This window comes from Xenopus tropicalis, chromosome 6, assembly GCF_000004195.4.
Source record: "Xenopus tropicalis strain Nigerian chromosome 6, UCB_Xtro_10.0, whole genome shotgun sequence".
In the NCBI taxonomy this organism is placed as follows: Eukaryota; Metazoa; Chordata; class Amphibia; order Anura; family Pipidae; genus Xenopus; species Xenopus tropicalis.
The window spans coordinates 60,375,344-60,391,387 of record NC_030682.2 but is presented as its reverse complement, the minus strand read 5'-3'; the positions used below and the strand labels follow the sequence as shown (position 1 = coordinate 60,391,387).

Below are 16,044 nucleotides of genomic sequence, written 5' to 3'. Positions count from 1 at the left end.
AACTGCTCAGTAGCATGTAGCATAGTTACTAAGGAGAAGACAGAAATGTAAAGGTTTTAAAGGATGCTGAGCTTTGTTAGTAGTGATGCGCAGGTTCACAAAAAGACATCTAATGCCAAACTCTAGTTGGCCCTTTCCCAGCCTGAATCCAAACCAACTCAGTGCTCACTTTTCATATACCTGCACCCTACCCACCCCTCTCTGATGTCAGGGTGGGGCAGACGTGAGTATATAAATAAGTGACAGCAGTCGAAGTAGGTATCAGAGCATGCTGATATCGTGAGCAGGTGCAGGCTCAAACCCACCCAGCCTGCAGATCCTGTGGGTTTTGGCCTGGTCCACACAACATTATTATGCTTTTCATTTGCCTGCAGACCTGTTTGATTTACCAGCCCATGTCACCTAGAAGCTTAACTTTCAGATCAATGACATTCCAGCATTCAAAAGCATGGGCATAAGAACTCCTCAACAGCTCAATGATGTGCAGAGTGTTTTTTTTTTTTTTTTTTTTAAATTCTATTTGAATATGTTATTTTAGATGTTATATGTATTTTAGTATTTTTTTACCAGGCAACACTAGGTACCACAGTTAATTACATATACATGACAATATCCATGCCCATGTTATTTTAATTTAGTTATATGAAGCTTTGCTTTTGAATACAATACATTCCTGAAATGTATGACAATATTTTTCAGCATATTATTATTTAAAGCTGTTTTGGAAACCTTTACCATTAGCAATCAGTAAAAGTTACAGTAATTCACAGTTAAAAGAGTACTTGATGCAGCCTGCTGTAGGAAACCTGGAACTACTTCAGATGGTGGTAGCTGCAGGGTTCCCTGTCAATATTATGCTAATTGCATTTGAGTTGCACCAGAAGGTGGAAGGACTCACCGTTGCTGAGTTTAGCTATGTCAGAGTGCCAGGAGTGGCTTTAGACATAAATACCTTTAATGAATACTTTTGGCTGAATGACTGTGTACATTTTGTATAATTAACTGTGGTTGTAAATGGCCCCTATATTGTTGCTGACTAAGCCATTTATTTGCTTCTGTTTCTAATAAAAAACACATTTCATGTCATTACAGGGATTTTCAACAGCACCAAGTTCACCTGCAGTAAACACACGTCCTGTAGCACTGGGTGCCTCAGTGTCCTTATGTAATATCTCATCAATTGGTGCTAAACCAGAGATGAAGAAGCGCAGAGCTCCACCCCCACCAAAGCCAACACCATTGGAAGTGGTGGCTGAGAAAACCATAGATCAAAAAACACAAGAGCAGGTGAGAGTTTAGAATGTATCATAAAAAAATGTATGATTAAAGCTTTTTAAGGCATGTATTCACTCAGTTAGTTTAAAAGTTGATTTATACATTCAAACTGCATATGTTCCACTAAATGCAATGTTAGTAAATAACATAGTAAATAACATTCATAACATATAGCTGGCAATAGACTAACCAGCATCTCCAGTTTCACCTGCTTAAGCTCTGGAACTACTGGCTTTTGGTCTATTTTTCTTCATGTTTGTGAAGCCAGCCCGGAGCCACATCAAGGCTAACGGAGTCAGTATAGAATTTTCACCAATGGCATAACTATAGAGAAAGTAGAACCCATGGGGGGCACTGGGCTGCCTCCTCTGTTGAGGGCCTAGAGGGGGGTTGAAGGTGAACTGACACACATGTTAAATTGTAGGCACCTGATTTTTTATGCATCACGGGTGTCCCACAATAATCGCTTTAAATAACCTGCAATTTTTAACTACCATGGGTTACTCACGATTATTAGTTGTGGTGGGGAGACTGAGTATATGAAAACGAAGGAAATAAAGGAGGAATGTAATTTAAACAAACCCCACGTGGATTCCAAAAATAAGTAAATTAAATAGTACAGTAAATAAATTGATCTAGCTAACTCAAAGGGTAATTAGGATATATTCAATATTTGAGTCAAAACTTATTCCCCAATATATATAGCACAATGAAAAAAGTTGTATATATATACCCGATATCAAACTTGGCCCGGGTGTTCAAACCCCGAGCCCAGCACAAGGTTCAAAACGATCACACAATCATATGGGGTTGAGGAAATCCAAATAGCTCACCAAAAGTCCGTGGTGGTCCGGGTGCTCGAGGCCCCGAACCCGCAGCTTAAAGGGAAAATTCTCCAAAGTGAAACATAGGACATCCAGCACTCCGGACTCGTGAAACTGCTAAAAACTAAAGTTTATTTCTCATGTTTAAAATGAACGCCTGACGCGTTTCGTGTCCTTTAGGACACTTAATCATAGGCAAACGTTAGTGGATAATAGTGAACTTAAATAGAACAAACAATGTGACATAAAAGGAGGTAAGGCTAAGATAAGCCACGCCCTCTCATAACATTTAAAAAGACAAGCATGAGAAATACATCAACAACAAACAAATATTCCTTTTAGCAGTTATTCAAACTAACACCCTCTCTAAGGTTAATACTTAATTGTATATGTAGATATTTAAATATAATACAAAATCAATATCAAAAATTGATAAATAGAGTTACATATATAGATAATAAATAGTACATGTGTAAATATACATATAAGTGAATAAATCGATCAATAGAATTCATTATAAAATTCATTTCATCTATATAGTAAATGAAGAGTGGCTACTAAAGTTGGAGCCAAAAGGGCTTTCTACAAAATCTCCCTCTTTAATGAAGGTGAGTTATAGTTAAACATAGCAACTGACGTCAAAGATTGAGTTTAAACCGGCAGGGTAGCGAGTATTAAGGATAAAAATCCACTTCATTTCTGAGCGTAACAATTTTGAAAGCCTGTCAGAGTCTCTTTCATCCACTAGTACTCTGTCAATCACTTGTATTTGTAACATAGAAATGTTTGATTCGCAACAAAGTTTAAAATGCCTTGCCACAGGGCTTCTTTCATTGTTAGCAGTAATGTGTCTGATATGTTCCCGCATCCTGTTCTTTAAAGGGCGGGTGGTGCAACCTACATACTGAATATTGCAATTAGCACACGTCAAAAGATAGACAACAAACTGCGTATTGCAGTTTGCATAAAAGGACATATCAAATGTCCTTCCGGTCACTGTACTGCAAAAGCTAGTTGATTGCTTAATATAAGTGCAGGTTATACATTTTCTTGCACCACAGTTATATGTTCCCTTTGTTTCTAACCAGGTCTTTTTTCTTTTTGTGGATTGTGAGCACCAAAGGGTAGGAGAAAGAGCATTACCTAAAGTAGGAGCCCTTCGTGCTACAACCCTACATCCATCTCCTAATAGTACGGCTAAATCAGGGTCATTATAAAGTATCGGGATGAGGCTATTTACTATATGTTTAATCTGATAAAACTGATTGCTAAAACTTGTGACAAAAATTGGTGTAGTTCCCCTGATATTCATCTTATTTCCATGTTTACTCTCATTTCTATTAAGGATAGGCCTTTTCTTTTGATCATTATCATAATTACTGTTATCTCCATTATTCTTGCCATATTTGTTATTTTTATTTATATTGTTATTATCATTATTGTTCATAAATTGAAATGAATATCTATTTTTAGGGCTGGTAACTCCCATTTTCCTTGTATTACTAAGAAGATCCGATCTGCTAAGATGTAATGCTTTCATAAATGCCACCACTAGGGATCGAAGAGTATAACCACGTTCAAGGAATCTATCCCGTAACTGTAAGGATTGTTCAACAAAAGCCTTATCTGTGCTGCAGTTCCTACGTAGGCGAATAAATTGCCCCAATGGAATGCCCTTAAATAAATGACCAGGGTGGCAGGAATCCGCCCTCAATAGGGAATTACCTGCACATGCTTTCCTATAAACTGAGGTTTCAATCTTGGAATTTTCAATAAATAGATGTAAGTCCAAAAATGAGATTGTGTGACTGTGAAATTCACTGGTGAACTTTAAATTTAAATCATTGGTGTTTAATTCTTTTACAAAACTAATAAAATCATTTTCTGATCCCTGCCAGATGAACAGGAGATCATCCACATATCTTTTATAAAAGATAATGTGATGTACGTAATCAAAGGTGCCTCCATAGATGTGGGACTCCTCCCACCAACCCATATATAGGTTGGCGTAAGTGGGCGCAAATTTGGCGCCCATGGACGTCCCACATCTCTGGAGGTAAAAAGTACCATCAAATTTGAAAAAGTTATGTGTAAGCAAAAATTCTATTGCACTTAGAATAAAATTCTTAGTGGCTAAATCATACGTGCTATATCTATCGAGATGATAGGAGACAGCATAAAGTCCTCTATCATGTGGAATACATGAATAAAGTGATGCTACATCTATAGTAGCCCAAGAAAAAGTGGTTTCCCATTTGACATTAGTTAGTACTTGCAACACATGTTTGGTATCTTGTACAAATGAGACCAAACGTTGGACTAGAGGTTGAAGATAAAGATCTACAAATTCAGATAACCTCTCATTAAGTGAACCAATCCCCGAAACAATGGGTCTACCAATAGGAGGACGTTCCTTCTTATGTACCTTCGGCAAATGATGGAAGAGGGGTATTTTGGTGTAAACTGGTATTAAATAATCTCTAATCTTAGCTGTAAAAATTCCATCCCGGTGACCCATGTTTACGAGATTAGTTAAGGTCTCCCTAAAGGCATGTGTAGGATTATTGGATAAGGGTAGGTAGATGGATTTATCCAGAAGCTGTCGCATTGCCTCATTTTTGTAGGTCACACTATCCAGAACCACCACCATACCACCTTTATCAGCATTTTTTATCACCAATGAGTGGTCATCTCTCAAGGATTTTAAAGCCTTTCGCTCTTGATTAGTCAAATTGGATTGGGGGAATCTACCCTTAGTTTCGGATTTTAAAGTCAGTAACTTCTGTTCAACAAGTTCCTGAAATCTGTCTATTACATTTCCCCTGCAATGTATCGGATAAAAGTCAGACCGGATATGCAATTTTTCATTAAGTATTTTGGAGTCAATTCCCACACGATATGAATCAATATCCGATTCTAATTGGAGAGAAAGTAGATCATGTAAACACCGTTCATCCTTGAATAGGAGAACAGTGTTTAGATCATCCGATGCCCTAATATCAGGCTGTTTAACAAGAGAGTTAACATTATCTTGTGAAGCAGATTTAATCGCAAACTCATCGTTGATGATTGTTTCATTATGAAAATATTTCTTTAAGGCTAATTTCCTTACAAATCGGTTTATGTCAATTATGGTCTCCAATACGTCAAAGTCTCTGGTCGGAGAGAAGGACAGGCCCTTTGCTAACAAAGTATGCTGCGCTTTAGTTAAGCATTTACTGGATAAATTTAGAACATACGTCTCTTGTGCATTTTGCGTTCCCGGAGACGATAGACCGGACGTTCGTCCCGCGGTAAAAAAGGCATCTGCTCAATGCTTTCGGAGTTGTCTCTTCTGCCGATGCGCTGATCTGTCCCAGCAAAGCGCTTCTGACGTGTGGATCTGCGATTATCATTATTAGGATCAGGAGGCGGGTTCCTTCTCATATTGCGCTCGTATGTTCTTAAAGAGAATTTTCGGCTACTAGGCTCCACATCATTAAACATGTCGATGGCTCTTTTCTCTCGATCGCGCTGTGAAGAGAAAGAAGACGAAGCAGAAAGTGGAGAGCACAAAGAAGTGCCATCACTCGTAGCATATGATTCATCTTCCGTACTGGAAAATCTGACTGATTTATTTGATTGTGGTTTTTTTAAAATGGTTTTCGTTCTATTAGGAATGTGTTTATGAAACTCATCAAGCCTCTGACCCTTCACATTACTCAGAACGGGTAAGTACACACGTCCCTCCTCAAAATCACGTTTATCTCTATTTAATTTATTAATTTTCCGTAACAGCACCAAGTCTTCTGCCCTTTTAATTTTTTGTTTGAGACTAGTGCATAAATCTATATATTCATCATCTGAATGGAACTTGGTTAAAGACCTCTGAAGCTCCGTTAATTGTTTTTGTACATGAAATAACTGGTCCGTTCTATATTCAATCAAGAGACCCATAAGTCTCATAGAACAATCAGTAAGCACCAAGTTCCATTTAGACATGAATTCATTCTCGTAAGTGGCAAAGGATGGTGTCTTACGAATCCGTAAACCCCGCGGTATAATGTTAAGCTCAGTATATTTCTCTAATAATGCTATGTCCCACCACAGATTCATCTCTTTCAGGGATAATTTTGCTAAGTCTCGAAACCTTAAATCTAAAGGTAAATCAATCTCGCTCTCATATAGATGCCCAGAGAAAGCATCCTCGAGGCGCTGCCGACGCTCATTAGCATGTTGAGTATAATCAAAAAAACCTGGTTCGGCAGCAGCCTGAGCCTCTCCCTGTGAGGCAGTGGACATAATGGTGCGATTGAACAGCTGCAATACGCGAGTATATGAAAACGAAGGAAATAAAGGAGGAATGTAATTTAAACAAACCCCACGTGGATTCCAAAAATAAGTAAATTAAATAGTACAGTAAATAAATTGATCTAGCTAACTCAAAGGGTAATTAGGATATATTCAATATTTGAGTCAAAACTTATTCCCCAATATATATAGCACAATGAAAAAAGTTGTATATATATACCCGATATCAAACTTGGCCCGGGTGTTCAAACCCCGAGCCCAGCACAAGGTTCAAAACGATCACACAATCATATGGGGTTGAGGAAATCCAAATAGCTCTCTTTAAGAACATACGAGCGCAATATGAGAAGGAACCCGCCTCCTGATCCTAATAATGATAATCGCAGATCCACACGTCAGAAGCGCTTTGCTGGGACAGATCAGCGCATCGGCAGAAGAGACAACTCCGAAAGCATTGAGCAGATGCCTTTTTTACCGCGGGACGAACGTCCGGTCTATCGTCTCCGGGAACGCAAAATGCACAAGAGACGTATGTTCTAAATTTATCCAGTAAATGCTTAACTAAAGCGCAGCATACTTTGTTAGCAAAGGGCCTGTCCTTCTCTCCGACCAGAGACTTTGACGTATTGGAGACCATAATTGACATAAACCGATTTGTAAGGAAATTAGCCTTAAAGAAATATTTTCATAATGAAACAATCATCAACGATGAGTTTGCGATTAAATCTGCTTCACAAGATAATGTTAACTCTCTTGTTAAACAGCCTGATATTAGGGCATCGGATGATCTAAACACTGTTCTCCTATTCAAGGATGAACGGTGTTTACATGATCTACTTTCTCTCCAATTAGAATCGGATATTGATTCATATCGTGTGGGAATTGACTCCAAAATACTTAATGAAAAATTGCATATCCGGTCTGACTTTTATCCGATACATTGCAGGGGAAATGTAATAGACAGATTTCAGGAACTTGTTGAACAGAAGTTACTGACTTTAAAATCCGAAACTAAGGGTAGATTCCCCCAATCCAATTTGACTAATCAAGAGCGAAAGGCTTTAAAATCCTTGAGAGATGACCACTCATTGGTGATAAAAAATGCTGATAAAGGTGGTATGGTGGTGGTTCTGGATAGTGTGACCTACAAAAATGAGGCAATGCGACAGCTTCTGGATAAATCCATCTACCTACCCTTATCCAATAATCCTACACATGCCTTTAGGGAGACCTTAACTAATCTCGTAAACATGGGTCACCGGGATGGAATTTTTACAGCTAAGATTAGAGATTATTTAATACCAGTTTACACCAAAATACCCCTCTTCCATCATTTGCCGAAGGTACATAAGAAGGAACGTCCTCCTATTGGTAGACCCATTGTTTCGGGGATTGGTTCACTTAATGAGAGGTTATCTGAATTTGTAGATCTTTATCTTCAACCTCTAGTCCAACGTTTGGTCTCATTTGTACAAGATACCAAACATGTGTTGCAAGTACTAACTAATGTCAAATGGGAAACCACTTTTTCTTGGGCTACTATAGATGTAGCATCACTTTATTCATGTATTCCACATGATAGAGGACTTTATGCTGTCTCCTATCATCTCGATAGATATAGCACGTATGATTTAGCCACTAAGAATTTTATTCTAAGTGCAATAGAATTTTTGCTTACACATAACTTTTTCAAATTTGATGGTACTTTTTACCTCCAGAGATGTGGGACGTCCATGGGCGCCAAATTTGCGCCCACTTACGCCAACCTATATATGGGTTGGTGGGAGGAGTCCCACATCTATGGAGGCACCTTTGATTACGTACATCACATTATCTTTTATAAAAGATATGTGGATGATCTCCTGTTCATCTGGCAGGGATCAGAAAATGATTTTATTAGTTTTGTAAAAGAATTAAACACCAATGATTTAAATTTAAAGTTCACCAGTGAATTTCACAGTCACACAATCTCATTTTTGGACTTACATCTATTTATTGAAAATTCCAAGATTGAAACCTCAGTTTATAGGAAAGCATGTGCAGGTAATTCCCTATTGAGGGCGGATTCCTGCCACCCTGGTCATTTATTTAAGGGCATTCCATTGGGGCAATTTATTCGCCTACGTAGGAACTGCAGCACAGATAAGGCTTTTGTTGAACAATCCTTACAGTTACGGGATAGATTCCTTGAACGTGGTTATACTCTTCGATCCCTAGTGGTGGCATTTATGAAAGCATTACATCTTAGCAGATCGGATCTTCTTAGTAATACAAGGAAAATGGGAGTTACCAGCCCTAAAAATAGATATTCATTTCAATTTATGAACAATAATGATAATAACAATATAAATAAAAATAACAAATATGGCAAGAATAATGGAGATAACAGTAATTATGATAATGATCAAAAGAAAAGGCCTATCCTTAATAGAAATGAGAGTAAACATGGAAATAAGATGAATATCAGGGGAACTACACCAATTTTTGTCACAAGTTTTAGCAATCAGTTTTATCAGATTAAACATATAGTAAATAGCCTCATCCCGATACTTTATAATGACCCTGATTTAGCCGTACTATTAGGAGATGGATGTAGGGTTGTAGCACGAAGGGCTCCTACTTTAGGTAATGCTCTTTCTCCTACCCTTTGGTGCTCACAATCCACAAAAAGAAAAAAGACCTGGTTAGAAACAAAGGGAACATATAACTGTGGTGCAAGAAAATGTATAACCTGCACTTATATTAAGCAATCAACTAGCTTTTGCAGTACAGTGACCGGAAGGACATTTGATATGTCCTTTTATGCAAACTGCAATACGCAGTTTGTTGTCTATCTTTTGACGTGTGCTAATTGCAATATTCAGTATGTAGGTTGCACCACCCGCCCTTTAAAGAACAGGATGCGGGAACATATCAGACACATTACTGCTAACAATGAAAGAAGCCCTGTGGCAAGGCATTTTAAACTTTGTTGCGAATCAAACATTTCTATGTTACAAATACAAGTGATTGACAGAGTACTAGTGGATGAAAGAGACTCTGACAGGCTTTCAAAATTGTTACGCTCAGAAATGAAGTGGATTTTTATCCTTAATACTCGCTACCCTGCCGGTTTAAACTCAATCTTTGACGTCAGTTGCTATGTTTAACTATAACTCACCTTCATTAAAGAGGGAGATTTTGTAGAAAGCCCTTTTGGCTCCAACTTTAGTAGCCACTCTTCATTTACTATATAGATGAAATGAATTTTATAATGAATTCTATTGATCGATTTATTCACTTATATGTATATTTACACATGTACTATTTATTATCTATATATGTAACTCTATTTATCAATTTTTGATATTGATTTTGTATTATATTTAAATATCTACATATACAATTAAGTATTAACCTTAGAGAGGGTGTTAGTTTGAATAACTGCTAAAAGGAATATTTGTTTGTTGTTGATGTATTTCTCATGCTTGTCTTTTTAAATGTTATGAGAGGGCGTGGCTTATCTTAGCCTTACCTCCTTTTATGTCACATTGTTTGTTCTATTTAAGTTCACTATTATCCACTAACGTTTGCCTATGATTAAGTGTCCTAAAGGACACGAAACGCGTCAGGCGTTCATTTTAAACATGAGAAATAAACTTTAGTTTTTAGCAGTTTCACGAGTCCGGAGTGCTGGATGTCCTATGTTTCACTGTGGGGAGACTGAGCCCTAAACGTCATGCCACTACCTTTCACTCTATTTTTCTGTCTGGTCTTTGCTACTGTAAACAAAGACAATAATTCATTATGTTCTGTTGTAAAATAAAAGTAAATGTTGTAAATAAAAGTAAATCTGTAGGCACAAGAGCCACGTGCCTAGGGCACAATGCTGGGGGTGGGGGGCACTAGGCTCTTCTACTACTCCACTCCATGCCCGGCACTGATAGACACATTGTAAATCTGCCTTCATTATCACACTATTTGCATAACTGAATGATTTGAGTACAATATAATTTGCAAATTGCCCAATTTATCTAATTCTCTTAGCTAGATTCAAAATTCTATACATCTGAAATGTTTCACATTATAATATTCAATTTAAAGTTTTCTAAGGGGTTTCTCGTATACAGTCATGTATATCTTTACTTTCCTAAGAAAATTTACTATCTGCTATTTTTCATCCTGTCCAGTTCAGGCACATCTAACTGTAGGCCTAAAGGCTTTATTTAGATGTCTAAGGGATTTTTATGATCCCAAGCACTTCACATTTCATTATAATCCGGCTGCTTAACACGGCTGCTCAACAATTGTTTGGTCCAATTCAGGGAAATATTAGACGGGTACAATTACTAGATCACTTGAAAAGTCCAGCACATGGCTAACAAATTCAGTTAAAAGAGTTACACTGGTTGCAGTTTAATTTAAATGCAATCACTGCAGCATGCATTTATTAGACATGTCCCTGAATTTTAATATGATCTGGTAACCTTAGAGGGAATGTACTTTGGTAGAAATAATATAAACGCAAACTATCTACTGAATGGTAGTGTGTTGGGGGTTTCCTTAATGGAGAAGGATCTAGGGGTTTTTGTTGATAACAAGTTGTCTAATTCCAGGCAGTGTCATTCTGTGGCTACTAAAGCAAATAAAGTGCTGTCTTGTATAAAAAAGGGCATTGACTCAAGGGATGAGAACATAATTTTGCCCCTTTATAGGTCCCTGGTAAGGCCTCACCTTGAGTATGCGGTGCAGTTTTGGGCTCCAGTCCTTAAGAGGGATATTAATGAGCTGGAGAAAGTGCAGTGACGTGCAACTAAACTGGTTAAGGGGATGGAAGATTTAAACTATGAGGTGAGACTGTCGAGGTTGAGGTTGTTTTCTCTGGAAAAGAGGCGCTTGCGAGGGGACATGATTACTCTGTACAAGTACATTAGAGGGGATTATAGGCAGTTGGGGGATGTTCTTTTTTCCCATAAAAACAATCAGCGCACCAGAGGTCACCCCTTTAGATTAGAGGAACGGAGCATCCATTTGAAGCAGCGTAGGTGGTTTTTCACGGTGAGGGCAGTGAGGTTGTGGAATGCCCTTCCTAGTGATGTGGTAATGGCAGATTCTGTTAATGCCTTTAAGAGGGGCCTGGATGAGTTCTTGATCAATCAGAATATCCAAGGCTATTGTGATACTAATATCTACAGTTAGTACTAGTGGTTGTATTTATAGTTTATGTATGTGAGTGTATAGATTGGTAGGTGTGGGTTAGGTGTGCTGGGTTTACTTGGATGGGTTGAACTTGATGGACACTGGTCTTTTTTCAACCCTATGTAACTATGTAACTATGTAAATGTATGTAAAATAAAAGTAGTTAAAGGAAAAAATATCCACAATAGGAAAAGTTATTCTTTTGAATAATTATATATGGCGAAGAAGGCAGACTACTGTAGTTTTTGGGGAAAAAAAGCAATAAAGCTTGACATGTACTGTTTCCTTATGTGTCACTTATGTATTTTCAAGAAAAAGTTGAAGCATATCCCAACAAAGAAGTCTTTGATGCTATCAGGAACAGTGAACAATTTATTTTTAAATAAACTATTACTGATAATATTAATAAATTTTAATATCTTTATTCGAACATGTGGTGACTCCCCATAGAACTAAAAGGAATCATTTTATAAGAGATGGGAAATGCATTCTTTTCTTGCACAGGGAAGAACGTCAATTCCTTATTGGCATCTTATAAGGCTTCCTTAAAAAGAGATAATGTTTGTTTGGGTCATTTTATTTGTGTGCTACTGTTGCTAACAGGAAAATCCTGAAAGGGTTAGACAAGTGAATATTCTTACTGACGCATGAGAAAAGCAAGTTTTTTCAAGGTCAGTAGATTCCTGATTATTTTTTCCTCTGTAATGTTTTCTTTAAACTACAGAACCGCAGTCTCAGGCTTCGCACATTCATTTCCGATTTCCTGTATATGTAAACCTTTGCAAGTAATTTAGTGCTTGTATAATGTCTGTGGTGTTTAGGGAGCTGCCAGTTTTAGTGATCAAATCAGTTCTTAAAGGCAACCTTCCATTAATCAGTGTAGCTTATTTAAGAAGTGTAGATGTTTTCTTTGTTCTATTATATTTTCTTGTGGCATGTTTGATCAAGTGTTCATAGGTTTTCGAGATCCACATTTTTTTTGAAACAGAAGCTGTTTGATCAATAAAATACAGTCATTAAAACTCTGAGATGGTCAGTACCATCGGCCAAAATTGATGTAATTTCTTTTTATACACTATGATATAATGTAAAGGCAGTACTGGGGCCGCTGCCAATTTTTAAAAGCCAGACTAAAAAAAAGCAAAAAGATTCTGTATGTTTAATTGTATTGATTAGTGGCTTCGGGCATAACCAAAGAGAAAAGGAATTACATTCATCATCTACCAAGAGAGCTATCCATTTTAAGAAATTAAAACAATTAAACTGTAAATAAAAGACAGTATATCATGCCTTACCTTGGATTCTTTAATAAGCTCTCATACATCTGAAAAAAAGGCATTTTTTTCATTTATCAAATTAAACAAAATATATATTTTTTTTTATAGAAAATGTGATTACCGAAAAAGGCAGCCAGAAAAGGGGGTTTATTTGTACAACACTTGATTCTTTGGGCCATGATAAGTAATATTTAATATACCTCTGGGGTTCCAAGTATCTTGTAGACTGTTACGCTGCAATTCAGATACTTATAGACTCTGTGGTTTTAGCAAAGGGGCCGCTGCAACCATGTTTTGTTATTTTTATATATTTCTGTAACTCAAACATTGGCTAAAGTGGGGCTGAACTAGTGGCATTGTGAGTGTAGCTTGGACTGGGTACACAGATATACTGTAGGTTAAAAGGATTATTTCAGCATGACACTGTCAACAGCACCTGTCTCTTTTGGGAGGACTTTAAAGGGAAGTGTTAGTAGGGGTAGCAGGCATAATGAACTCTACTAGAAGCACTAGTACAGTGCAGACTTGTAAAAAAGGCATAATTTGCATTAGTAATTCATGTGACCATTGTTCTGATTGTCCACTGACGCCCTCATAATATAACCCCCAGAAACTGAGGGCTATGGATTAGCATTGTATAATATTGTCCTTAGACAGCCAGTATAAAGGATATAAAATGGACTATATGCATTGAATTACAGGGGGGAACAAGCGTAAAAGTGAACATATTATATTTGCCACAGCTCAAGGAAATAAGACACTTTCTCAGTGTAATCAATTAAAAATTCTATACTGTCATTGAAATAATCTAGTTCCTCTTCATTATCCCCTCTCAGCAATCTGTTTTTCTAAATGCAAAATTTTTATTGAAAGCTCTAATATATTATTGATGTGTGCCCCTTTTGCCTAGACAATCTGACTCAAAAATCTGTTTCAAATACAGACTTTTTGTCTCATTTACAAGTAAGGCATTGGGTCCTTTGTGATTGGTAAGAGTTAGGGATGAGCAAAGGTTTTTATGTTTGGTACAGGAGTTTATGGTTTATGGCAAACTTTTTCCTAAATCTGTGCTAATCTTCCACATAGTCTGTTTTGCTGAAAAAGAAAAAAAAATGTTCCAGATGTCATTAATATGCCCCTGGCCTTCCACATGCTGCTTCTTGGAGTACTCTGGAAGGACAGCTGCATTTATTATAATGCACAGGGGCTTTTGGTCAACCTTATTTGGAGAATTTCTGGCCTGAGCAACTGGGTGAAAGGATATCTAGGGGATATCAATAAGGTACAATTTTATAGAACAAAGTTACAGTGTACTTTGCTTGGAGCGTTCTAAGCTAACATCAGACATTAACTGATTACAATATTGAGCTTTATATTTGAAACAGATCAACTAATGGGGAAATATTTACTATTTAATTTAATAAGTGGCCCTGGGTTTTTCCCTAAAATATTCTTTTTACTTCCATCTAATTACTACAGGAACCTAACTTTTGATCTTACAGTTCATTTAAACATGTTAAAAATGGTTAAAAACGCAACATTTATGGTGTCTGGAGTAGAAGAGGATGTAAGCTTAGTTGTCAAAATAAACATTTTTGGCTTTTGCAGATAGCACATTTTAAAGCATGTGAAAGGACTTTGCACAGACAGACTTCCTCTTGTGGATATAATCTTCAAGAAAATAGTGGGACTGTGTGGACATAGGAAATCTCAGCTATTTTGGTAGCTTAACTGCCTTGTCTTGTTTATGGGCAACTTCCTAAATGACACATCCAGTTAAACTTGTGAAGATGTAGATTAGACTTGTATTAATTTTTAACTGCCGTTGACCTTGACATTTGAGCAGTAGCATGCAGAATGAGAACAGTTGTGACGGCAAGGAAATGAACCTTCAACTTTATTTCTAGTTTTCTGCTGGAGGAAAACCTTTAGCCATGATTAATATTACATTTTTTTAATTTTAACTGCAATTAAAGGTAATTGCTGTTTGGTTGCTGGTGGGATTGCTACAGGGGCATTTTAGGCCCCTAGCTCCACCCTAAGGGAGCCTAGGGAATGCCACCCCTAATAACTTCAGGGTCGCTACCAGCTGAGGCAAGTTTATCAACTTGCCTCATGGCAGCGGCACCCCTGGGTTGCTACTACACTGGGGACATGAAATTCAACACACAGCTCTCTAGCCTCTTATTTTATTAAAGAATGCTTACATTGTAATACAGTAGACTGATTTATCACAAAGTACACTCATTTATATATATAGCAAGTGAAGATGTCCCGCACTCACAGGTCTTAGGTGAAATAAAAGGTGTTTATTCAATCCACATGAATAAACACCTTTTATTTCACCTAAGACCTGTGAGTGCGGGACATCTTCACTTGCTATTATTCCTAAATCTATTGGGACTGCACCCAGGCATTGCTACTCTTTCTGTGACGTGAGTGCCTGTCTACAAGCCATATATATATATATATATAGTAGAACAAATGGATCGCATCACACATATTCAGTGATTTATTAGGTGTAAAGCACAAGAACTGACGTTTCGGCCGCAACAGCAGCCTTTCTCAGAGTTACACGTAAGCAAACAAACAAAACTACCCAGTGTGGCGGCAAACTAGATAGTGACGTGCAAACATGACGTATACATTACAGTGCAGACAGTAAATTTGATAAAATCCCTTTCACATTGTAAGAAGCAATTAAATGTTATTTACGAACTGTATAATAAAGATTTTAAGAACCATGTTCTCACTGTGTCACAATTATTTCAACGCATGATTTATTATAACCCAATATCTCTCTTGGGACACGGGGAATTGTTAGTAGATTACATATTTTTTGCATTAATTTCAATAACCAGTTTGTATATAGTTAATCAGTTTGTATTGAGTTAATCAGTATATAGTCACGAAGGTAGTTATAAACCAAACTGAAATCGCAACCAATATGCGCTGTATCTCCCTGCGTTACATTTGCAAAGTGCTGTATGGTATCATAAATCATAAACTATATATAAATCATTAAGTTACGTCTGGCGTACCAGTTTTCATTTAGGTTATAGAGTAGTAGAAATGATAGGTAGAATAGAAGTGATAGAATTACAGACCACTCACCCTACAACCCCGACACCCTCCGGTGCTTCACACAAAAAAGGACATGTTACTTGTGAACAAAGGAGCTTCATCTTTTTATATAAATG

General features: G+C 37.2%; 1 protein-coding gene across 4 annotated transcripts in view; it reads left to right on the top strand.

The window, feature by feature from the left end:
* Positions 1-16,044, top strand: part of cobl (cordon-bleu WH2 repeat protein) — a 176,567-nt gene that overhangs the window by 89,876 nt on the left and 70,647 nt on the right. For all 4 annotated transcript variants that reach the window (XM_012965484.3, XM_031904059.1, XM_031904057.1 and 1 more), the window contains one exon: positions 1,093-1,287. In XM_012965484.3, coding sequence (XP_012820938.2) covers positions 1,093-1,287 — 195 coding nt within the window. The remainder of the gene's footprint in view (positions 1-1,092; positions 1,288-16,044) is intronic.